The sequence below is a fragment of the Balaenoptera acutorostrata genome, chromosome 11 (genome assembly GCF_949987535.1).
Source record: "Balaenoptera acutorostrata chromosome 11, mBalAcu1.1, whole genome shotgun sequence".
In the NCBI taxonomy this organism is placed as follows: domain Eukaryota; kingdom Metazoa; phylum Chordata; class Mammalia; order Artiodactyla; family Balaenopteridae; genus Balaenoptera; species Balaenoptera acutorostrata.
The window spans coordinates 9,335,946-9,361,332 of record NC_080074.1 but is presented as its reverse complement, the minus strand read 5'-3'; the positions used below and the strand labels follow the sequence as shown (position 1 = coordinate 9,361,332).

General features: G+C 54.7%; 1 protein-coding gene across 7 annotated transcripts in view; it reads left to right on the top strand.

Moving 5' to 3' along the window:
* The window catches only part of CACNA1I (calcium voltage-gated channel subunit alpha1 I), a 118,870-nt gene that overhangs the window by 9,474 nt on the left and 84,009 nt on the right, over window positions 1–25,387 (top strand). For 6 of the 7 annotated variants that reach the window (XM_057557265.1, XM_057557266.1, XM_057557263.1 and 3 more), the window contains exons 2-4: window positions 867–1,120; window positions 20,301–20,412; window positions 21,966–22,099. In XM_057557265.1, the coding sequence (XP_057413248.1) occupies window positions 888–1,120; window positions 20,301–20,412; window positions 21,966–22,099 (479 nt within the window). In that variant the 5' untranslated portion in view covers window positions 867–887. The remainder of the gene's footprint in view (window positions 1–866; window positions 1,121–20,300; window positions 20,413–21,965; window positions 22,100–25,387) is intronic. The other variant, XM_057557264.1, reaches the window with a different exon arrangement.

Sequence of the window (25,387 nt, the reverse complement as noted above, 5' to 3'; positions counted from 1 at the left end):
GAGTACCTCTGTGTTGAAGTCACGACCAGCTACGTGATTTGCAGGGCCCAGCGCAAAATGAGAATGTGGGCCCCTTGATCAAAAAGTATTAAGGATTTCAAGTTGGTGACAGCTGGGCTTTAAACCAAGCATGGGGCCCTTCTGAGTGCTGCCGTGGGTGGGTGCCCAGGTGCACACCCAGGAATCCAGCCCTGGTGGAGCTCTGTCTCTGCTGTTACCTGGCTGTGTCCATCCTGTCCCTTCTCTGAGCCTCAGCTTCTCCATCTGTAAAGCAGAGAGATTGGTGTGTGAGGGCTCTGGGTTCTCAGCTTTGTGGGGCAGTGGGTGGGGGTGCCTCTGGGCTCAGCCGTAAGTCTCGTCTCAGATGTCACTTCCTCGGGGAAGTCTGCCCTGATTCCATCCTGGCTTGCCCAGGTACGCTGGTATCTGGTCCCACGGCACCCCAACCTCTGCTTTGTAACACACATCATCCTGGCAGTAATGTCTGTCTTTACGATCACTTTCACCTTTTTCCTGCAAATTTTCTTTACTTCGATGAGGCAATAAATACACAACTCTAGTCTCATTGAAAAAAACCAACCAACCAACCAACAACTCACAACAATATCACAACTACACTCTAAGAAGGTTTTGTTCTCCCCACTTTTCATCTCCCCAAACTGAGGCTCAGCTAGGTTGACCAGACCTGCCCCAGGACCACCAGCTCTTTCCTAATCCTCACAGCCAGAGTGAGGCCGAGGGGCCTGAGGCTGGGCTGTCTGAGCCGTGTCCCCCTGTCGGGGGAGGCGGGTAGCGGAACAGGTGAGTCCGCGGGGACTCAAGCCAAGCTTGTCCCCCGCCAAGTGCCATCTCTTTTTCCTCCGCAGGGCTCCCTGCTCAGTGCCGACATGGCCGAGAGCTCCCCACTGCCCTCCTCCCCTGCCGCAGCCCGGGCAGCTGAGCCAGGAGTCACGGAGGAGCCCGGGCCCCAGAGCCCCCCTCCCTCCCCTCCAGGCCCGGAGGAGCCCCTGGACGGAGTCAACCCAGACGTCCCTCACCCAGACCTGGCGCCCGTTGCCTTCTTCTGCCTGCGACAGACCACCAGCCCCCGGAACTGGTGCATCAAGATGGTGTGTAACCCATATCCTTTGTGTGGCCTGGGTTTGTCTGGGTCCTGCCCGGGGCCCGGCTGTTCCCTCTGGTCAGGAGGCCTGAGGCCTGGACTGAGGCTTCAGGGCTCTGGTGGTGGTGAGCCAACTCACGTGCTGGGTCAGGGGACACCTTGCTCGGGCCGTGGAGCTCGGATGGATGAGGACCTGGGGTCCTGCTGATGTGAATGTTCTGGAAGTTGTGGATGACCGTGGGGGTCAGTGCAGTGTCTCGCTGGCTCAGGAAGCCCTCAGGTGTGAACTTCAGGTCTGCACCGGGACTGAGGAGGAAGAGTTAAGCCAGACCCTGGCCTGTGGCTCAGCTCCCAGTGACTGAGCCACTTGGTGGGTGGTGACTACAGGGGTGATGAGAGCCTGACGGGCAGCCCAGGGGCCTGGACCGGAGGCAGTTGACCCCAGCACGCAGGGCGAGGCTCCACCCACCTTGCCTCCTACAGTTCTTCCTGCACCCACCTGCTGCCTCTCGTCTGCTTGGGTCACCCCTGCTCAAGACGCTTGACTGTTTCCCATTGCCCTGCAGGAGCAGAGCAAAGTCCTAACCAGCCCCCTAAGCCCTGCCTCGCTTACCTCACTCTGCTTCCCAAGCTCTTCCAGGCCTCAGGGCCTTCTCACCTGCTCTTCCTCTTGAAATGCTTTCCTTTCCTCTTCACCTGGCCAGGTCCTTTGTTGCATCCTTCAAATCACAGTTAAGTGCCACCTCCTCTGGGCAGCCCTCTGTGATTCCCCCTTAGCCCCTCCGTTTTATTAGCCCCTCCGTTTTAGCCAGTATGTGATTCTGAATCTAACACTTGCCTCCTCCAGGGTGCTGTCAGGTGACCAGGACACAGACCGAGCCTGTCTTGTTCATTGCGGGACCCCAGCACCCAGCACAGTGCCTGGCGCACCACGGGTGCTCCTGTAGTGTTCGCTGGGGGCGTGTTGGCAGTGTCCTCACTGGGTCTCCAGGAGTGAATGGAGCGGAGGCTTAATCATGGGGCACTCAGGCTGGGCTTTTGGGTCTTGGGGTGGGGGGGGAAGGGGGATGTCATTGATCAGGTGCTGAGGGTTCCAGGATTCTTCCTTGGCCAGAAACCTCCCTCCCGCCCCTCGTCCTTGGGAGGGAGCTCAGGGAGGGGGCAGTGCTTAACGCAGTACTCCTCAATGCGGGCACGGTTGGCATTTTGGGTGTGACAGTGTTTTGTGGTCTGAGCTGTCTTGCAGGACATTTGGTGTTCCTGGTCCCTACATATTGGCAGGTAGTGGCCCTCAATCATTGTGACAACCAAAAATGACCCTTCGCATTTCCAGACGTTGCAGGATTCTGCTCCCCATCAAGAACCCAAAGGAACATGGGTGGACATGTAGGCATCAGGGTCAGGCCAGCGGGAATGGCTGTCAGGACCAGCAGGCCTGGGAGGGGGCAGGGCAGTGTGGGAGGTCTGCCCCAGACAGACTGTCCTGAGCGCCAGTGTCCCTGGAGCTGAGGGGCCCTGGCTCAGAGCCAGCTGCCCTTCGAAGCTTGGTGCTCCCTGACTCAGCTCCTTACCCAGCCCAGAGGTAGGCCCTGAGTCACCGCCTGACTCACTGGAGAGCCAGAAGGCTGCTGGGACCCTCCACGAGCTGGTGAGCCGGGGTGGGAAAGGTCTGCTCACCCAAATGTCAGCACCACTCCCTGCCTGCCTGGCCTGGGCCTTGAGCATGCACCGTCAGCAGGGTTTCAGCAGGGAGGACCCCGGGTCTGAAATGTCAAGGGGTCCGTGGTGCTGTTTGACTCATGGGTAGGTGGCGTGCGGAAAGCATTGGGAACCAGAGTGAGACAGACCCATGGGCTGGTTCTGCCTGTTGTTTGCTGTGTGACCATAAGCCAGTTTCTTAGCCTCACTGATCCCCAGTTTCTCCACCTGTCAAACGGGGGTGGTATTTACCCATTTCACAGGATTGCACTGAAGACCAAAGCAGTACATAATGCGAAAATGGATCTTTGTAAACTCGAAAAACTGCCACACGTGTGGTTATCACTCTTATTACCTGTGCCCAAAAGGTGAACAGAGCCCACACACACAGCTGAGTAAACACTGCTCGTGGTAGATTCAATAAGACATTGGGCATAAAGTCTTTAGATAGAACATAATGCCTTCAGAGGACATTGTTTCCAGGGAAAATCAGATTCTATCTCTGTGATTTAGGTACATTTGTGCCAGTTTCGCTGCTAGTACCCGTGCCTTATCCGTGCAGACATTGCTAATCGATAACAGCATCCTCCAGCAGGGCACCCGTGGCAGCATGACTAATCAGTTGGAAACCTATTTTCCACCCTAGATTAGACTTTGAGAGCCTTTCTTAGGCGTGTAACTGGCTGCACGTGAGAGAAGGGCCAATGGTGGGCTGTACTCACTCTAGTTTCCCTTCCCTGAACTTTAGTTTTCTCATCTCTGTAACGGGACGATTAAAGATGATTAGAGATGGGCTTCCCTGGTGGCGCAGTGGTTGAGAATCTGCCTGCTAATGCAGGAGACACGGGTTCGAGCCCTGGTCTGGGAAGATCCCACATGCCACGGAGCAGCTGGGCCCGTGAGCCACAGCTGCTGAGCCTGCGCGTCTGGAGCCTGTGCCCCGCAACGGGAGGGGCCGCGATAGTGAAAGGCCCGCGCACCGCGATGAAGAGCGGTCCCCGCACCGCGATGAAGAGTGGCCCCCACTTGCCGCAACTAGAGAAAGCCCTCGCACGAACCGAAGACCCAGCACAGCCAAAAATAAATAAATAAATAAATAAATAAATAAATAAAGTTTAAAAAAAAAAAAAAAAAGATGATTAGAGATGATTCCTGTGAAGCACCCAGCCATGTGTCCAGCACAGAGGAGGGCTCAGGGATGATAATAACAAGAGCTAGCGCTTCCTGTGCTGAACGCTTCGCCTGAAGTATCACCTTTTAACCCTTATAACCACCCCAAGAGGTAGGTGCTGTCAGAGGCTCAGAGAGGCTGAGTAACTTTTATCCAGGTTGTGCAGCCAGGATGTGGTAAAGCTGGCGTGAAATCCTCACTTTCTCTGAATCCCCAGGCTCAGCTTTTATCCAGGACACGGCTGCCCCCTGCGGAGCCTGGAGACGGGGTTCTCCCCACCCCACCGGAGCAGGGACGTTTGCTTTGCAGTCCCGGGTGGCCGGGCAAGGGTCTTCCTGGGTTCCAGTGTCTACCTTCGGCAGCCACCTCACTGTGCCCTGCCAGGGGCTGCCCCCTGGAGGAGCTCGCAGCCCCCTGCCTTCCGGCATGCTCCTGGCTGCTGTCTCCCCCGCGCCAGCCAGCGCTGAGCCAGCGCTTCTGCCAGTGGCGCGAACCAGCCATGCACGGTGGAAGCCGGTCGGCTGTAAAGGCTGCCTCTCTGCTGGGCAGGGGGAGGGCGCCAGCCTGGCCCGGGAGCAGGGAGCTGCCAGCTGCCAGTGACCTTGGATAAGTCACTTCCCCTCTCTTGCCCTCAGTTCCCCTGTCTGCAGGTTGGGGATACTTGGGCAGTGAAGTCAGGAGAGGCTGCCTGGGGTGCCCATTTCCCTGCCGCCTTTGTCAGGAAACATCTCAGTGGTGTCTGTGGGGACGGGGCTCTGTGTTCCTTGTGGGTGGGCTCAATCGCTCTGTGCTTTCATGGCTGTGGTCCTGGTTCTCATCTGCCGCTCTGTCCCACTTCTGTTTGCTTCTGGTCCCCTGCCGGGGGACCCTCTGCCGCTAGGATGGGGTCTGTGGGTGCTCTTGCTTTGAAGTCCACCTGGCTGAGACCCCCGCCTTGCAGACCCTCTGACCTGGGTCGTCACTGGGCAGGAAGAGGGCAGGGCCCAGGGTCTCATCATAGCCCTGCGGTGCCAAGCCTTGTGCTGTTCATTGTGAGGGTTCAGTGTGTTGGTTCTGGGGGTGAAAGGGATCTTGTTCATCCATCCTTCACTCACCCATTCATGAGCTCGGTCAACAAGCCTTTACTGAGTGTGTGTCGTGTACCAGGCACGTACAGAGGACAGCTATGGCCATTTTGGGCAGGAGAGGGTCACTCTGGCTCCCTTGGAGAGACGTCAACCAGGAGACCATCATTAGAGGGGACCTGTGGGATGGTGACAAGGGATGATGGTGGCCCAGGGTGCTGGTGGGGCCTGGAGAGGGGTTTCTGAGTGGAGTTGTGGCTGCTTTGGGGTTGGTGTTGGAAGGAGAGGACTTAGAGGTGACCGCCGGGACTGTGGCTTGGTTGAGTGTGAATGATGACCTGCTCCTGGCTTCTTGGCCGAGAGGCCTTTGTCTTTGCTGAGCCTCTGTTTGCTCATCTGTGAAATGGGAGCCTCTGCGACACCCCCCCCCCCCCAGTTGGGAATGTCAGGGGGTTCAGTGAGAATTCCAGGGCAAGAATTGACCGGGCAAACTGTTAAGTGCAGAGTGGCAGCTGTGTGCACACTGGAGCTGATGATGGAGCTTCCAGGCTTAGGGTGGCTCGGGTGCCCTGGCTCAGGACAAGGGTCCTGAAGGCTGGTGGGGAGCTGGGCCCCACATCTTTGACGATGGTCTGAGAAGGTTGTGGGCTGGGCTGCCAGGGAGAGTGGTGCTAGCAAGGGTGGGAATGTGCTGGCTCCTGCAGGGTCAAGGTGGGGAGAGGGCATGATGGCTGGGGAGTGAGAGGGGGAAAAACCTGAAAAGCCCTAACCATGGGGAGAGAAACGGGGCCATCACCAGCAGGAAGACCCCTCTCCCATCACCCTGCTCCCCCTGCTCTGGTCATTTAGTCCATCCCCCTGCCTCTGGCGGCTACCTCTCAGTCCTGCTGCACCAGACGGGGCCTTGGACCTCCTGATAAGGACCTTTAGGGCCTCTGAGGGCTCTTGACTATCAGGAAGTCCTCCTTAATCTCACCCCCACCCCTCCTGTCCTGAGCCCTTTCCCGGTGGGCCCTTGGGAAATCTGGCCTTGCGTTCCTCCATTTCTTCCTGTCTAAGCAGGTGGCTACCGGGATCTCACCCCTCCTGCCCCACTGACAGCTGGCATCACCCTCCTCTTCTTCCCTGCACAGTGGAAAGAACACCCGACCAGGAGCCTAAAGCTTAGCAACCTCGGATGAGTGCCTCTCCCCTGGACCCCCTCTCTCCTCCCCACTCGCCTTCACCCCCGGGGGGTCCTGGGACTCCCAGCATGGAAGCGTTTTGTCATTTGTCAGGTACTGTTTCCTCCCTCCCTGCCTGCCTTCTTCCATTTGTTTGCTTATTCATTCCTCCAAACACCTTCAGCGGCTCTCTGTCACCCCCAGAATAGTCTCACTTAGCCTGGATTCAGGGCCTTCCATGATCCACCTTGTTGGCCTCCAGCTGCCTTTCTGCTATTTCCCTTCACGCACTCTGCTCTGAAGCCCAAACAAGCTGGTGTTCCCTGACACCCCTGCTTCCCTGCCTTTGCTTCTGCTGGGTCTGCCCCCACAATGCCCTCTCCCCCATCTCCATGGTGCCAAATCCTGCCAGCCCCACCAGCCCCAGCTTCCTGGCTGCCACCTACAGGAAGTTTTCCTGGATCTCAGCTTTTTCCTCTCTAGGCTCTCTCAGCCTTTTATCAGTCCTTCCCTATCTTAGTTTCCTCCTGCCTCAGGGAATTGTTTGTTGCTGGCCTTGTCTCCTCCTCCAGGCGTGAGGCCCCAGAGGGCTGGACCTGTGGCTCTCACTTTACTCTGTGCCTCCAACGCCCAGGCCTGGCACGGATGGGCTTGCTCATCACTTTCCGGTTTACAAAGTACTTTCCCACTCACCATGACCTCTCAGATACTCTCAGCTCCTCCCATGCAGTGGCAGGGCTGGGAGTGTGCTAACTCCCCATTCTACAGCTGGGGAGACTGAGGCCAAGGAAGGGAGCGTGAACTGCCTGAGGTCACATGTTGAGTAGTCGGCAAAGCCAGGGCAGACCGGAGCCCAGGACTCTCAGGCCAGGGCCTGCTCGCAGCCAGGGAAGGGGTTCTTTCGGAGAAGGTGTCCCCGCCTCCTTCAGCCCTGGCCCAAGCGGAATGCCCAGACGGACGGCAAGTGTTGCTGGAAGAAGCAACACATGTCTGGGAAATTGTCCGTTTCCCTCCATCTGGTGTAGAGAAGGTTGTTTTTCTCAGAACTAAAAGTCAGCATCAAGTTGTGCCCTGGGGATGTTCATGGTGGTCAGAGTGGATGCTGCACGCTCATTGGTCAGCAGGGTAGACTGGACGGCCAGGTAGAGGAGCCTGGCTGGGCCAGGGAGAGCCTGACTCACAGGGCAATCTCAGGTACTGTCACCTGGAGATTTATATATAAAGAGAGCTACAGGGGGCTTCCCTGGTGGCGCAGTGGTTAAGAATCCGCCTGCCAGTGCACGGGACATGGGTTCGAGCCCTGGTCCGGGAAGATTCCACATGCCGCGGAGCAACTAAGCCCATGAGCCACAACTACTGAGCCTGTGTGCCACAACTACTGAAGCCCGCGAGCCTAGAGCCCGTGCTCCGCAACAAGAGAAGCCACTGCAATGAGAACCTCATGCACGGCAACGAAGAGTAGCGCCCGCTTGCTGCAACTAGAGAAAGCCCGTGAGCAGCAAGAAAGACCCAACGCAGCCAAAAAAAAAAAAAAAAAAGAAAAAGAGAGCTACAGGTGCAGAAGCTGCCCCTGACCCAGCCTGGGAGCATTGGTGAAGCCTACCTGGAGGGGGGACATTTTGCCTGGGTCTTGCTGCATGAGTAGGAGTTTTCCAGGAGAACAGTTGAGGGATGGTATTTTAGGCAGAGGGAATAGTGTAGAGAACAGTGAGGAGTTTAGTGTGGCTGTAACAGTGTGAGAGGCAGGGGCTGGATAGCAGGGTATGAAGTGTCAGGTTAGAGCTTGCTCTCCATCTCGTGGGCACTGGGGAGCCATTGAAGGGGGTCCAGCAGGGATAGGACATGAGTAATTTCATTTATTAGAATGGTCCCTCCTGGAGCAGAATGGAGGATGCTTGAGGGAGAGAGAGTAAGGTCTGCAGACCAAGCAGGAGGCACCTATAATGAAGATGGATTGATTGATTGACTGATTGATTCAACAAGTGTTTATCGAAGCCCAGTGTCAGTAGTGTTGGACACTGTTCCAGACTTGAGTGGAGGTGCCCCCAGGGCTGTTCAGCCATGTTGGGTGGGACCATGGTGTACCAGGCCTGGAACCCAGCAGTGACCCCTAGGAGTCCCCAGCCTGATGGGGGAGGCAGAGCCGCACCCGAATCATACTCCAGTGAAGAAAAATGGGGTAAAGACCGGGCAGAGGGACCCTGAGGGGCTGAGGGCACCAGGAGGCTGCAGCGGTCAGCCCGTCCTGACCCGGGATGCAGCAGGAGCCGTCGGTGGGGGAAGAGCAGGGCAGGAGAGACTTTGATGGGAAGTGGGCAGAGGCGCATGGCGTCCCAGTTGAGGAAACAGCCTGGTCAAAGGCTCCAAGCCAAGCTGGGGTCACCAGGGCTGCTGATTATAGCCTGGGGTGTGGGTGGGGAGAAGACAGGAGTGGAGGCTGAGCGTGCAAGGACGTTTGGGGTCCAGCTTCTGGAAGGCTGTGCTGGAGCGGGCGCTGCGTCCCCTAAGGTCCTCCTGTGCGCTGGGTGCAGCTCAGCGATCCCCTTGAGATCGCCCGTTTGCTAGTCGAGGCAAGCTCGTGCGAGCCACCCAGGCTGGCGGTGGCGGAGGCGGGTTGGGGGGCGGCCTGTGTGCTGGCCCTGTGAAGCCCGAGAGCCCAGACCAGGGGAAGTCTCCTTGTGACCGATGCACAGCAGGAGGATTAGAAAGAGGGCTGGCTGATGAAGAGTCAGCCCCCTCCTGGGGCATTTAAAACGTGATTGGATTTTTACTCGTCCATCCTGCCTGGGCTGCAGCTTCGTGTCAGAGGCCAACTTTGACCTGTCGCCTCCCTCAGACCGCGTCATGGTCCTGTGGGGAGACAAATGGCCCTGTTTGTTTCCCTTGGAGAGAAATCGATATGTCTTTTTAATCAGCCAGAGTGTCTTCCTGCTCATCTCCCTCCGGCTCTCCTATAGGGCTGCCTTCCACATTTCCGCCCCCGGCTGCCCTGTGGAGCTGTGCTCTGCTCCCCCGTCTCCCTCGTCTCTCCCCAAGTTCAAATCCTGACACGGGTGCTTACTGCTGTGTGATACTGAGCAAACAACTGGACCTCTCTCGGCGCCGGTTTCCATCTGGCTCATCTAGATGAGAAAGCAGGAGGAGAAGGCTCGGCTGGTGGTGAGGTGCTGTATGAATGTGGAGGCGCTGGGCTGGGGAGAGAGGCCGAGCCCACGTGCAAGCCCCGTGACCTCAGGCCGGTCACTCCTCCTGTCTGCGTCTCACTTTTCTCATCCCTAAAATTGTTGGTGAGGGAAGGTTGAGCTGTATCAACTGTGATTTTTCAGTCGGGAGTGATTTTTCCCTCGGGCCACATTTGGCAACGTCTGGAGATGCTTTTGGCTGTCACAGCTTGGGGAGGGTGTGCTACTGATTTCCAGTGGATAAAGGTCAAACATCCTACAACGCACAGGACAGCCTCCCACAGCAAAGAATTATCCAGCCCCAAATGTCAATAATGCTGAGGCTCAGAACCGCTGGCCTAGGTGGTCCCTGAGATCTCTTGAAGCTCTGAGAAAGAACGGAGTTGAGGGTCTTGTGAGGAGGAGGGCTGGGACGGAGGGTGGGAATCACTCAAAGAGGAGTCGAGGACGGTGCTGAGTCCCAACCGGAAGGGTTTCCTGTGGTCCCGTAGACTTGGGTTTGAGTCCTGGAGCTGCCATTTACTAGAGAGTCACATTCCCAATCACCCTCCCATATGCCCACCCATCCATCTGTCCCCCATTCACCCATGCACCCACCCACCCATCTCCCCACCCGCCTTTCTTTACTTCATCCATCCATCCATCCACCCACCAACCCACTCTTCCATCCATCCATCTACCCACCCACCCATCCATCTACCCACCCACTCATCCATCCATCCACCCACCCGCTCATCCATCCATCCACCCATCCATGCATCCATCTTTTCATCTCTGCATCCATTTATCTGCCTACCCACCCACCTATCCACCCAACCCTTACAACCGTGCATTCATTCACCCATCTTCCCAACTATCTACCCATTCAATCATCCATTCATCCAACTACCCAAAGGCCCCACCCCCTCCCTCCTACCTACCCATCTGTCAATCCATTCACCCATTCATCCATTCACTTGTTTAGCAGATGCTGAATCCCCAGCTCAACCCTGTGTTGGGCACCATCACTCTCTCCTTGTACTATTTACTTACAAGACCTTTTGTACCTGACTTATTCTCCTCACCTTCTGCTAGATTGTGAGCTCCTTGAGGACAGGTGCCATGTTCCATTAATGCCTGTCTCTGATTTAGCTTTGACCCTCAGCCCTGCCCATAGTAGGTGTGCAGCAAAGCCTTCAATGAGGTGCATCCTAGGAAACAAGGTTGGAGGTGGAGGTTATATGGGCAGAGACGAGGCCGGCCCAGAGCCCTCACACGAAGGAATGGCGAGCCACGGAATTTGGAAATTCTCTGGAAGGCAGCGGAGCCACGGAAGGCTTTTGGTTTTGGAGGAGCCCTCAGGCTGCTGCGTGGAGGATGTGGCAGAGGAGGCAGGGCTGGAGGGGGAGGCTCTTCACGGGCTTAGGGGTGAGACAGTGCAGCCTGCCTGGGGCAGTGGGGTGCCGAGGAGCGGGTGGGCTCTGAAGGGCTCTAGTCTGGACGACTTGCAGGATTGGTGGTGGTTGGGGTCCTTGTTCATGGGGGTGGGAAGTTCAGGGGAGAATTTGGTGGTCTGGCGAGAGGAGGACCCATCCCGTCTTGGATCTGATGAATTTGAGGTTCCCAGGGACGTCCCAGAGCAGTGTCCAGGAGGCCAGTTCAGCAGGGAGTGAGCCTGTGGCTGGACCAGACAGGACCTGGTCAGCCCAGGGACGGTTGTCAAGGCTCTGGGAGAGGGTGTGGGGTCAGGGGATGGAGAAGGGAGATCAGGGACTGGGGAGCCTGAGAAGGGCCAGCACTCAAGGGGTGGAGTCCCCGAGGCAGGAAGGGCATCTGCCCAGGGGCTTGTGTTGTCCCCAGCGCCCAGGAGGAGAAAGTTTCCAGAACAAGGGTCTTAAACTAAGGTTCGTGAACTTGGATGGGGACAAGTTGCATGTTTGTTTTCACTGACTTCTGACTGAAATGGAGCATTTCTATCTATTATGAATGGAGGCAACCAAGCACGGTGGGGTTACTGGCAGTTCCTGCGACTGTCACCAGTAGCGGTCACCGATATTTAATATTTCCGTGCCACATGGTCGTTGTAGAGCTCTCGGAATGTCATTGACATTCATCCCTGCTTCCCAGGCAGACGGTATCAGACCCGCCCCAGCTCTGGTTATTCGTTGTGTTGATAACGAAACACACCCCCATCACAAATTTGTTTTTCTAAAAAATATTTTGACAACTATTTTAACAGAGCTGGCTTCCTTCCTTTCTAATACCAAGCATTCTTTTAAGAACAATTTTGCACTTAAATACATTATTCTGAGAAAGGGCTCATGAGCTTCCCCAGGGAGAGAGTGGGTCGGCCGTGGCCAGTGCTGCCGCCTGGGGGGTGTGGAGGATGGTGTGCATGCGAGTTAGCGCGTGTACGTGCGGGAGGGGCTACGGGGTTCCATGGGAATGCACACGTGAACGTGTGTACATGGGTGATCAGGGGCAGGCAGGGGAGCTGTGTGGTGGGGACAGGCCCCCAGGAGGCTGAGGGAGATTGTCATCACCCTCTGTCCAGCCCTCACCTTCTCCGTCTGTGTCTCCACAGAGTGTTTGCTCATGGTTTCTGGAGGGCAGGGACCATGTCTTCTTTACTTGGGGTTCCCGGAGCCAACGTGGGCCAGACAGAGGGGACCCTCAGTGAAGAGGGGCTGAATATATGAATAGTGAGTGATGGATGGTAAAAAGGAGAGGAGGGGGAGTTCAGGGTGGGGAGGGAGGCTGCAGATCCCTCTGGTGTAGAAGTCCCTCCTTAGCCTCCTTGATGCCTCCAGGTGACGGGGACCTCACTCCCTCTTGAGGCTGCAGATACCCCTGAGCTGCCGCTCCAGGTGGGCCTCTGGGCACAGAGAGGGTCGGATATGCTCTGCCCTTGGAGAGCACAGCCTGGTTGGGGGCGGGAGGCCAGGACAGAGCACACCATCGTCAGGGGGACGTCCAAGCTGCTGGGAGGGCCTAGGGGAAGCATCCACACCCACTGCCTAGGACTCCAGGAGGCTCCCCTGCAGTGCACCTTCTTTGTGGATGGGCTCCTGAGGCTGGGGCAGCTCACAGACAGTGGGATCCTGGCCCCCCCAGGGGCCTTCCCTGCCCTTCTCTTCAGCGATGGCTGAGGTGTGACGTCTGGAGAGTGTACTTGGCTGGAGCTTCTTTCCTGTGGACCATCCGCCCCGGGTTTTCTTCCAAGCTGACGGCCCCAGTTCCCTCACCATTGCCTCCCCCACTCCAGCTGTCTGCACTGGGCACGGAGGCCTGCTGGGCATCTGGGAATCAGAGACTGGCCAAATTCAATGAGTTGTCAAATTACAGGGGCTCTAAGAAGTGGGCTGGGGGGCAGGGACAAGGAAGGGAGAGCTCACTCCTTCTAAGGGATCTCAGCCCACTAAGCCTCCATAGCTTATAACCAGAACCAATCAGCCTGGGCAGGGCCGTGTGTCATGTGGGGAGCTCCCTGTTGCTAGAGGCATGTAAGTGGAGAGAGGCCTAGGACCATCTGCCCAGCGGGTCTCTTCACTTTGTGGAACAATTTTCTGTCTCAGCTCAACAACTGTGACACCTTGGGCAAGTCCTGCAGTCTCTGGACCTTCATTTTCATATCTGTTAAGTGGGTGTGATGATGTCTGCCATGCCTGTCTCCCAAGGCTGCCGTGGGTTTGGACAGAACAAATCTTTAAACAAAGAAAGATGGAATGGTGTGAGGTTCAAATCTGGTTCTGTCCCTTGTTGTGGCCTTGGGCAAGTCTGTGAAACAAGGGTGGCACCCTTCTCTTGCAGGGTTGTGGTGAAGGTGCCCTAGGGGTCCATCACAGCTGGTGCCCCAGCGGCTGCTTGTGTTTTTTTAATTGTTGCATTTTATTTTTCCTTATAGCTGTGATTCTTTATCATTTTATTTGTTACACTTCTTTTTTTTTTTAATTTATTTATTTAATTTATTTTTGGTTGCGTTGGGTTCCACATTGCCGCGCGTGGGCTCTCCCTAGTTGCAGTGAGCGGGGGCCCCTCTTTGTTGCGGTGCACGGGCTTCTCACCGTGGCGGCCCCCACGCACTGTGGAGCACGGGCTCCAGGTGTGCGGGCTTCAGTAGTTGTGGCACGCGGACTCAGTAGTTGTGGCTCGTGGGCTCCAGAGCGCAGGCTCAGTAGTTGTGGTACACAGGCCTAGTCGCTCCGTGGCATGTGGGATCCTCCCGGACCAGGGCTCGAACCCGTGTCCCCTGCATTGGCAGGCAGATTCCTAACCACTGCGCCACCAGGGAAGCCCTGTTACACTTTTTATTGGGATAAAGTGTGCTTGCAGTAGAGCTCACAAATCTTAATGTCCAGCTCAAGGCATTTTTCCATTTTTCCACACACACTCCTGTGACCCCAGTCAGGCCAAGAAGAACATCTCCAGCCCCGCAAGCTCCCTCACCCCCACCTGCGATGGACTCTCCCCAAGAGTCACCGCCGTTCTGACCTCCTTCCCTATTGGTTTGCTTTGCCTGGGTTTTCACTTCGTGTAATTGGATTCGGACACTCTTTGCTCTTTCGCATCTGGCTCCTGTTGCCAGCGTTATGCCTGGCAGCTCCATCCATGCTGCTGCAGTAGTTTGTTCTTTTTCATCACTGGGTAGTATTCCATCGAAAGGATGTACCACAGTTTCTCAGCCTCGGCACAGTTGACATTTTGGGCTGGATAATTCTTTGCAGTGGGGCCGCCCTGTGCATTGTAGGGTTTTAAGCAGTGTCCCTGGTCTCCACCCACCAGGTGCCAAGAGCACCCTTCAAACCCCAGTTGTGACAACCAAACATGTCTCCAGACATGGCCACATGTCCACTGGGGGCTAAAATCATCCCCAGCTGAAATCTCCTGCCCGACTCATTCTCCTGTTGATGGATACTTGGGTTGTTCCCAGGTTGGGGCTGTTAAGAATCGCACGTGCCTTTTTGTGGACTTATTTGGGCATTTCTCTGGGGTATGGACTGAGGAGTGGCACAGCTGGATCTTAGCATAGGCTTATGTTTGTTTTAATAAATGCTGCCAAGCAGCTTTCCAGAGTGGTTGCTGCTCATAGAGATAAGTCGAATGAATGAATGAATGAGCGAATGGATATCCTCTTTAAAGCCCAGGACCTGGAGCATAGCTGACATTCAAAATGGTAACCACTTTTACGACGTGGCCTCACACCACGGCGGATCCTGGAACACGGAAGCACTCTGGACATCTCCCGGGCAGGAGTGAGCCTGGTTCATCTCAGTACACTGATGCACAGGCCGGGTATACAGCAGGTGCTCCATGGATGCTTGTGCACCTGGCCTCGGAGGATCAAAGAGCTGGCCCAAGAACAGGGATCTGGAACCTCAGGCCCTGGTCTATGAAGGGCCGAGGCCTGCGTGCCCATCCTTGGACTCCCTGGGGACGTATATGGGAGGGACCCTGTATAGGGGCTGGCCCACTTTCCCTGCCTCCCTGGTCCAGGAGGATGCAGCTCCCAGCCCCCTTCCAACACTTGATTTATTTAGACAACTGAAGTGCACCCTGGGAAATGGATCTGATTTCAGATTTGACAAAAATTAAAACAAACTTGGCTGCCCCAGCCAAACCCAGCACTCCCACCCCCCGCCCACCTTCCCAGAGCCCCCCAAATTACAGAAACCATGACTGTCAGCTGGGCCTACAGGATGGAGGGCGGTGGTTGCCATGGTAACTGTGCAGGCCTTGGCTCTGGCTCCTGGAGAGGGAGGCTGCCCTGAGGGGCCTGCTAGGGCTTTGGACACTGCCCAGCTGGTCATTCTGCTCTTCGGGAAGTGGCAGGTTTGAGGGGGCCCCTGGCATTGTGGCTTCCCTGGTGACCCTGTCCTGCCAGATCACACCCCGGCCTTCTTAAGACAGCAGCCAGGCATGGGGTGGAGATGGTACTGATCTAGCTCGGCTCTTACTGGGGGCCTTGAGGCCAGCACCCTCTCCTCACTGGCTTCCCCTCCTGCCATCTCCTGCACACAGGTCCTTCCTTCCCAGCCACGGCGGGGGTGGACTATCCCCCTTCTTGACCCCGCACTGCTGACCCAGGCCCAATCGGGAGGAGCCAATGTGGGCGAGAAGGGAAAAGCAAATATTCCACAGAGCCCATGCCAGTCCAAGCCCTGTGCCTGGGGCCAGAGAGCATGTGGCCGAGAACAGGGGGTTTGGAGTCAACAGAAGCAGGTTCAAATCCTGCCCTTGCCACATACCAGCCATGTGACCCTGGGTGGCTGTGGCTGGAGCCCTGGAGCCAGCACTGGTGCCTCAGTTTCCTTATCTGTAAAATGGGGATAACAATAGTACCTGCCAGCTGGGGGGAGTTGGCTGAAGTTGCAGGGCGACTCTCCACGCTGCCAGGCCTGAATTGATTGATTGTATTTAAAGGCTGTGAGCGAACGTTCAGCGCTTGGAAGACAGCCATTGTCTAAAGGGTTTGTGATGGAATCTCTTATTCTTACTCAAGGTCATGGTAAGTAATCAGCACATAACAGCAGCCTGGGATTTTCAGTCCTTTGCTGGTGAGGTGGCTTTTTTTTCCCCCCAAAGCCAAAGAATGGGAAATTCTGGACCCTGTTATAGAAGAGGTTGACAAGGACCAGGGCTTCCCCTGTTGCACACAGATGACAGACCCCAGTCCTCAGTCCATGGCTATGCGGGCTCTGTGTTCTGGGGCCCCGGGAATAGGGCCTGGACTGGCATGTAAGGTTTAAATGAGATAATACATGCTGTTTGATTAGAAAACTCCTTGGCAGACAAACACTCAAGAACACTTGAGATGTGTTTGCCATTGTTACCATTATCGCTGTTGTTAACCTTGTGCTGGGCACACAGCAGGCGCTCAGTAGGTGCGCATTAATTCACTGCTGGGCTCTGAGGCCCCAGTTCTGAGGGCCATAGGCGCTGAGAGCAGAGCAGGGGAGCAGAGCAGGGGGTGCGGGGAGATGGGCCGGCTCCTAAGGCGGGGCTGGCAGGAGGTGGGGCTGAGATGGGGGCAGGAGGTGGGGCTGAGATGGGGGCAGGAGTGGAGCTGGGAGGTGGGGTGGTGACCTGTGCCTAGTAGCTGCTACACACGCAGAGCCTGGATGTTTGGGGACATGTGGGGTTTTGGTAGGGTTTGGAATCCAGCCGTGGTCACAGACCCCTGTGGGCGGGGAGTCTCTTGTCAGAGGGTCACTTCTGATCCAGGCTCGCCGTGTTGCTGGGATGCTCTCTGCCCCTGTGTCCCCTCTGTGCAGTGGGGGATGGGATCAGGGGCTCTCTGAGGACCTGGGGTTGTTCTGTGACAAAGGTCACCCAGAGAGGGATGCAAGTCTGGGTGATGAAGTGGGTAAGGGGGCAGGGTCCTAACTGCAGAGCCTCAGGTGCCGGACGGGGGCCCTGAGCCTCTCTGTGGGAGGTAACGCAGGGCCGTTGACAAGCCCCTGACCTCGTGGAGCTGGCACTCAGACCCCTGCCTGCCCTGTTCCCCAGAAATCCCTTACCACCCTCTCTGGGCCTCTGTCCTCCCTCACATTGTCCCAGAACCCAGGAGCTTTGCCTGATGGCTTTTGGAGCTCCTCAGTGCTTGTGACTAATGATGGCAACATTGGGCGTTGGGCCAGGCCACCAAGTTGCTCAGCCCGCGACCTTTACTCCCTCTGACGTTCTCCGATCCCGCACCATGTGGTCTGATTTAACTTCAAGGAGGGCTGGTGCCTTTGATCCCCAAGCCAGTGGGGAGCGTGTCAGGAACCACGGGCAGCGATGCCAGCTCTGGCCTGACTTCTGAGTCTCGTGGGCTCCTGGAAAGGGCCCAGGCTGTGTCATCTGGGACTTCCCCCAGCGCCTCGGGGCAGGGCTGAGACTGTCCATCTCCGAGTGTCTGAAGCTGAGCAATTTAGAGGTGAAAGCCGTTCCATCTGCCCCTTCGAGGGATGAGCCACAGGGGCACGCCCGTGGCGGCGGCGCCCGCGCCCACTAAGTCAGACCCACTCACGGACCGTGTGACCTTGGACAGGCCACTCCAGCTCTCCAGACCGTTTCTCCACCTGCCCCCAGTGGGCTGTGATGAACGTTAGAGCCATGCCCCTAGGGGCTTGGCATGCAGTAGTCGTGATTACTGCCAAGTTCATGACTGTGATATGAGCTAGACCAGGTGGGTGGGGAGCACTTCCGGAGAGGATGCTGAGCCACCACTATGTGAGTGGGGGAAGGTGCTTCAAGGGAAGCTTCAAGAAGAGGTGACAGGGCTTCCCTGGTGGCGCAGTGGTTGAGAGTCTGCCTGCCAATGCAGGGGACACGGGTTCGGGCCCTGGTCTGGGAAGATCCCACATGCCGCGGAGCAACTAGGCCTGTTGAGCCACAACTACTGAGCCTGCGCGTCTGGAGCCTGTGCTCCGCAAGGGGAGAGGCCGAGACAGTGAGAGGCCGGCGCACCGCGATGAAGAGTGGCCCCCGCTTGCCGCAACTAGAGAAAGCCCTCGCACAGAAATGAAGACCCAACACAGCCATAAATAAATAAATAAATAAACAAAAATTAAAAAAAAAAAAAAAAAAAGAAGAGGTGCCAAATGACCTGGGCTGTCACCTGAAGGATGAGTAAGAGTTTGCCTAGGAAAGATGGTAGAAGAAAATACATGCAAAGCGTATGCTTGGGGACAGCAAGAAGTTCAATGCGTGCAAAGGCTGGTGGGAGGTAAGGCCAGAAGAGTTCAGTGAGGTCAGAATGTAGGAGGCCTTGAGTGTCAGGCCAGGGAAGGTGATGGGGAGCCATGGAAGGTTTTTGAACAGGGGAGAGGTATCATCAGAGTTCTGCTTCAGCCAGATTAATCTGGCAGTGATGAAATAGCTTGGGGGCAAGAAAAGCAGGCTCTGGTTTTGTATCCCAGCTCTGCCTTTTCCCAGCTGGGGTCCTTGGGCAAATTGTGTTCCCTTTTGTGACTCAGTTTCCTCACTTGTAAATGGGGCTTATAACAGTGCTGGAGGATTAAATGAGATAACACTTGCAAAGAACTCGGATAGTGTTGGCCACACAGCAAGTGCCTGGGGATTGTGTGCAGGGCAGATTGGAGGGGCAGAGACCAGAGCTGGAGGCTATTGGGGAGGCTGTGCAGGGTCCAGGTGAGAGATGCTGAGGATGGGCTGAGGCCCCAGGGGGGGGTGGTGAAGACACAGGCAGAGATGGGCCCTCCGTTACAGAGGAGAGCAGGCCTGGTGTGGGTCTCAGCACCGGTGCTTTCCAGCTGTGTGACCTAGGAGAGGCCCCTTGTTTCTCTAAGCCTCAGTTTTCCTCATCTGTAAAATGGGCCTGCTGACCTCCACTGCTCAGGGCCTTGGTGAGGAAGAAGTGGGAGTGCCAGGCTCCTGGGAGACACCTGCCAAGTGCACTTTGAACATGAAACCGGCGGGAAGGGCAGAGGGAGCAGAAGAGGTGGCTGGAAGGAGAGCGAGCACAACAGGCAGGGGGGAAAGGCAAGGGGGTGGGGGACGTTCGCTGGTAATTAGAACGTTTGAACTTCATAAAACTTAATTAATGATGAAGCTGCTGCTGGAGCGATGCTCAGGCTAGAAGGGGGCCCTGGCAGCGACTGAAGTTAATTACAGGCTGTGGCAGGAGAGTGACAGAGGTTTGGGGAGGCAGGAAGGAGCAGGGCTGGGGTGAGGAGGGTCTGAGGGGAAGGCGGGAGGGAAGGCAGCATCCCAAGTTGAGCAAGGGCCGGGGATGGGAAGGAGTTCATTGCCAAGGAAACCAGGTCAGTCTTCCATCAGGCAAGAGGTACTCCCCGCCCCCTGCGCTGGATGGGGTCTGGCTAAGGGTCTGGCCTCCATAGCTACATCTGAACTCAGGGCAAGGGCTTTGAAATTGAGGGGCCAGGGCTTTCATTTGAGGACCCTCAAGAATCCTTGGGTGTCAGAGTGGGCAGTGCCTAGAGAGATTTACTTAATCACAACAGACATTTACTGAACTCCTCCTAGGTGCCTGTCCCTGTCAGGGCTGTGAATGTAACCCCCCGTCCCCCTGGAATGTCGGTTCTAGTTGTGGATAAAGACCATGAGCATGTCAGCAAGATAACTTGTGAATGACCCAGGCCCTCAGGTCCCTTCGAGCTCTGGCCCCCCTGGTTCTAGGACTCTAGGTGGCTTGGGAGGGGTGGGCTGAACATCAGTCGGCTGTGTTCTAAGACTGGGCAGGAACCAGTCAGGAAGCAGGAGGGTGTTAGTGAGGAGAGCGGCCTGGCTTGGGGAACCCACTCATCTGGGCCCGAGCAGTGCCCCTGAGGCCCTGCCCAAGGCTGGTGGCTGCAGGAGACCTTCTGCCTGGACAGGCCCGAGGAGGCTGAGCCCCACCCCGCCTGGTGCAGGGACCGGGGAGGGCCTAGGCACAGACGTGCCTGAGTCTGGTCACGAGTTGTAACGCAGCCACAGGAGAGGAGAGAAGGGCAGGGTGTCCAGCCAATCTCAGCCATGCTGGGCGGGCCCTCTGCAGGCTTCAGCTCCAGGGGTCGGACAGAGATGGAGGGGCCATGGGTTGCGGAGACGAAGGGTGGTCAGAGAAGGGAGGCAAAGACAGTCAGAGGGAGGTGGTCAGAGACAGAGCGGCTGGGGTAGTCCGGAGATGGCCCGCCAGCTGGGCCTCTGGGGACCTCTCCCTTTCTGGGTCTGAGGGGAACTCTCAGGCTGGGGCAAGGCGGTGGGGCGTCCTGGCAGGCGGTGGCTTGGTGGGGTTTGGGTTCCCTGGTGGATTTGGCACGTGTGGCCCTGTCTGTTGTGAGAGGGGTAGGCTGGCTCCAAGGTCTCCAAGGTCTTTGAAAATGTGGGCATTGACCCATCAGGGGGGGCACCTGGAGGGAAATGGGGTGGCCCTGTGTTTGTGATGGGTGGTGCACCACGGTCCCCCAACTGTTTCGTCCTTGACTTGGTGTGCACGTGGTTTGAATGTATCAGCATGCTGGTGATCCTGCTGAACTGCGTGACACTTGGCATGTACCAGCCGTGCGACGACATGGACTGCCTGTCAGACCGCTGCAAGATCCTACAGGTGAGGCCGGCTGCCATGCCCCGCCCCTCCTGCCATGCCCCGCCCATTCTTGCCATGCCCCGCCCCACCCTGCCCAGCCACAACTTCACCACCTGGCCTGCCCTCTCTCTTGTCCTCTTCTTCCTCACTCCCAGCTGGTCTTACCCGTTTCCCTTCCATCCTCTCTATCTCGAGGTCTCTGCCCTAGTCCACACCCCCTTTATTTCCCACCACCAGCTTCCTCCTGTTCTCCCCACCCCTATCCCCCATCCAGTAAAGCACAGGTGACCGGACACTCCCTGCAGAAAGCCTGCCCTTTGCTCCCAGTGCTCATGGAATAAAGGCCCAGCTCCATAACTCTGTCTATGCCTTTAGGGGTGGCCTCCTGGACCTCTCCTGTTCTCATCTCACCGAGGTTCCAGATGGAGGCCTGACATTTGGTCCCTGTGGCACATGTACACCCATAGTGCAGGGTGTTAGGTTTATACCCATTTTACAGATGTGGAAACATCCAATTCTGTCCCCCTGAGAAAGTCAGATTCCTCCTGGGAGGAATTGCCCTCTGCTTCCTGTGTTCCCACAGGACTCAGTGGTTCCCAAGCAACCCAAGGCCTCAGGTTCCCTTGGGGCACTAGTTAAAGATCCAGACCCCTGACCCATCCCAAACCTGCAGAATTAGAATCTCTGGGGAGGGTCTGGGGTCCAAGTGGGTAACATGCTCCTCAGTGAGCCCCAGGGCCCTGGGTAGAGCTAGAACCACTTAGCCTCAGTGGGTACTAGGCTGGCTTCCCTACCAGGTGGTGAGTTTACCGAGCACTCACCTCTGTGTCCCCAACACCCAGTCTATGTGCTGCCCACAGAAGGGGCTCAGCGCCCATTTGTTGAATTGACTGTAGCCCTCATTGATCCTGGGAAGAGGAATTCCACCCAGGCCCCATCCTCAGGAAATACACACTCACCTGAGCCCATGACTAGGGACATATTTGGGGCCTCCTTTCTGAGCGGAAGAAGGCAGCACCGAGACCTGTGCCCACTGAGGGTGTCAGGCCTGTTTTGAGAAAGCTCCTTCCATGCAGGTTTTGGAGTCAGATAGACCTGAGTGTCATTTCTGGTCTGCCATTCACTGCTGTGTGACCTGTGGCGAGTCGCTTAAACAATCTGAGCTCCAGTTTCCTCATCTGTAAAATGGGAGCATTCATGGGGTCATTGTGAGAATTGAAGAGGTCAAATATCTAGCCCAGTGCATGGCGATTATCAGGAAGACCCGCTTTGCCCCACTCCCATCTGGGTCCCTTGTCATTATGCTTGCTTTTAGGGAACAAATAGAGTGGGCTGGATGACCCTGGGCAAGCTCATTCCCCATTCTGGGCCTCAGTCTCCTCATCTGTGAAATGACTCCATTGGACGAGGATCTCTGAGGTTCTCTCCCTGCCTAGGAGAAGAAGTTTCCAGGTCTTTCCCTGGCCCCTCGTGTCTGTGCCCATGTTCCCACCTCACACCGTGGCTCTGACCCTGGGTCCTGCTCCAGAACCTCATGCTGTCCCTTGCTTCTTGCCTTCCTCCTGCCCCTGCAGGTCTTTGATGACTTCATCTTTGTCTTCTTTGCCATGGAAATGGTGCTCAAGATGGTGGCCCTGGGCATTTTTGGCAAGAAGTGCTACCTTGGGGACACATGGAACCGACTGGATTTCTTCATTGTCATGGCAGGGTAGGTAGACCGTATCAGACAGGTCCTAGCCTCTGGTACATGCCAGACATCATTTGAATAATCCCTGGGGCTTCTTGGTAATATTGAAGAAGCTGTGTGGTATTGTCTGGGTCCTTCCTGGATGCCTGCAAAGGAAGGAATTATGTCCCTTCCCTGAATAGCCTGGACAGACAGACATTCATACCTCCCCATTTGGGTAAATCGTGTGTCTTCCTGCACTGTCAGCTGATACTGGGTCTGTTTTATACTAACTATGACCTTGAGAAAGCCACTTAACCTCTCTAAGCCTCAGTTTCCTCATCTGTGAAATGGAGATAATTTAATGAATAGTAGCTACATCAAAGTGAACACCCAATACATGTTAGCTATTATTATTTAAAATATTTATTTGTTTATTTGGCTGTGCACACGGGAGCTCCGTTGCCGCATGTAGGATCTTTAGTTGCGGCATGCAGGATGTAGTTTCCTGACCAGGGATCGAACCTGGGCCCCCTGCACTGGGAGCATGGAGTCTTAACCACTGGACCACCAGGGAAATCCCAGCTATTATTATTATTATCAATCTAGATCACTCGGCAAGTCAGAGATCCAGCACAGACTCAAGTACTGTCTGACTCCAAACTGTGGTTATTTCTGCCAAGACTTAAGCTACAGTCAGAGAGAGGCCAGGTGACAACTCAGCTTGTTTGGAGCATTTTGGACTCTGCTCTGTGCCTTGTCCTTGCTTTCCTGGGTCAAACCAGGCTGGTGGCCCATTCACACATTCATCCAACAGCCTGGGGTTGACTGAGCTCCTACTAAGTGTCAGCGCTGTCCTCGATGTGGGGTATGGAGGATGGCAAATCCAGACATAGGCCTTGTCCTTCCCAACTACCATCTGGAAAGAGGCATCCAGCAGCCACATGGGTGAACGTGCCCCATGCTGAGACCAGAGCTCTGGGAAAGTGTTATGATTTTCTGAGAGCGTTTCTGGGCCAGGCTGGGGGCTCGGGAGCTTGAGAACTTGCCTGAGGAGGTGACACACACACAAGAGCTGAAGGATGAGCAGGTGTTAACCATGCCCAGTAATGGTCAATATGGCAGAGGTGAGAGGGGGGGAGACAAAAAGGCTGGAGGCCCACGAGTGTGTGTGTGTGAGTGTATACACGTGTCAGTATCTGTGAGAGCATGTACATTTGCATATGTGTGCATGCCAGCATATGTGTGTGATGCCCTTGAGAAGGGGCAGGGAGGGTGACCAGGCACAAGGCTGAGATGGGGAGTTGGTATCCCCAAGTATATGCTGAATTCCACAGATGAGTCCTGAAGGGCAGTGGTTCGCTCACTGGTGTTCTTTAAAATGTGGCAGCTCTTCTGAGTATCCTTCCCTGAGAGCTGTATTCAGTTTCACAACCACATTATCAGCGATGATTTAGACCAAACTAGAAGTTAATGCTGGGGTCCCTATGCTGGGAGCTGTGTCACCCCTTTGTCAAATCCTCCATTCTCATTCTCATTTCGGTTTGGCTGGAGGACATCCTTAAGTAGATTTTTTAAAAAAGAAAAGGTGCTTGGATAGTGTCATTTTTCAGTCTTGCCTGTCTGAACATATATTCCTTTGATCTTTGTGGGTGAAGGGCAGTTTTTGTCTGTACTGTTCTAGAGTCATAGGTTTTCTCCCTCAGAACCCTGCCCATGATACCAGCCAAATTGACACCACAGTATTGCAGCTGAGGCCACTATAGATCTGGTTCTTTTTTCTTGGGAGACAGCCTGCTTTTTCCTTGCTAGAAGCTTCTAGGTTTTCTCCTCACCTTCAGAATTCAGAGATTTCACAAGGGCAGGTGTAAGTGAAGAACTGCTCCCTGTGGGGCCTTTTGGAACTCAAGACTCATGTATTCCTTCAAGTCAGAAAAAAAATCTTCTGTATCTTCTTTGGTGATTGCCCATTCTTCTCTGCTCTCTCCTGGAATTCCCAGTAAGTGGTTATTTCCCTCCTCTATTCTCTGCATTTTTCTTCATTTCTCTCACAGATTTCATCTGTACTTGGAGAGAATTCCTTGACTTGGCCTTCTGAATCACTAACGATGTCCTTTTCTCTATTTACTGCCTTTAATGGAAGCGTTCCTCTCCTCTGTGTCTTTTTAATTCCCAGGATCGCTTCTGGCTCTTGAATTTATTTTTCAGAGCAGCTTATTTTTATGGACGCATTATTCACTCGTATCTCTTTATAGATACAAATCAGCCTTCTTAAAAGTCCTTTCCTGATCCTGAAGTCAAAGTGTAATTTCCAAAAGTTAAAAAAAAATTACCCTCACACAAATCTTAGAAGGAACATGTATCAGATTTATTCACCTCATTAATGAGGAACCAGCAGGATGGTAATCAGCAGAATTAGGAAGACAGGCACTGGAGAAAAAATGTGGGGATAAGAGGCGGTTAGAATCAAAGCTGGTTAACAGCCTTATAAGGTCATAAGACATAACCTTTGGGGTTATCTTTTATATTGGGCAGGAATCACTTACATGTTTGATAGAATTCACCTGTGAAGCCATCTGGTCCTGGACTTTTGTTTGTTGGAAGATTTTTAATCACAGTTTCAATTTCATTACTTGTGATTGGTCTGTTCATATTTTCTATTTCTTCCTGGTTCAGTCTTGGAAGGTTATACCATTCTAAGAATTTGTCCGTTTCTTCCAGGTTGTCCATTCTATTGGCATAGAGTTGCTTGTAGTAGTCTCTTAGGATGCTTTGTATTTCTGCGCTGTCTGTTGTAACTTCTCCTTTTTCATTTCTAATTTTATTGATTTGAGTTCTCCCCCTCTTTTTCTTGATGAGTCTGGCTAATGGTTTATCAGTTTTGTTTATCTTCTCAAAGAACCAGCTTTTAGTTTTATTGATCTTTGCTATTGCTTTCTTTGTTTCTATTTCATTTATTTCTGCTCTGATCTTTATGATTTCTTTCCTTCTGCTAACTTTGGGTTTTGTTTGTTCCTCTTTCTCTAGTTCCTTTAGGTGTAAGGTTAGAGTGTTTATTTAAGATTTTTCTTGTTTCTTGAGGTAGGCTTGTATAGCTATAAAACTCCCTCTTAGAACTGCTTTTGCTGCATCCCATAGGTTTTGGATCGTCGTGTTTTCATTGTCATTTGTCTCTAGGTATTTTTTGATTTCCTCTTTGATTTCTTCAGTGATCTCTTGCTTATTTAGTAACGTATTGTTTAGCCTCCATGTGTTTGTGTTTTTTACGTTTTTTTCCCCTGTAACTGATTTCTAATCTCATAGCGTTGTGGTCAGAAAAGATGCTTGATA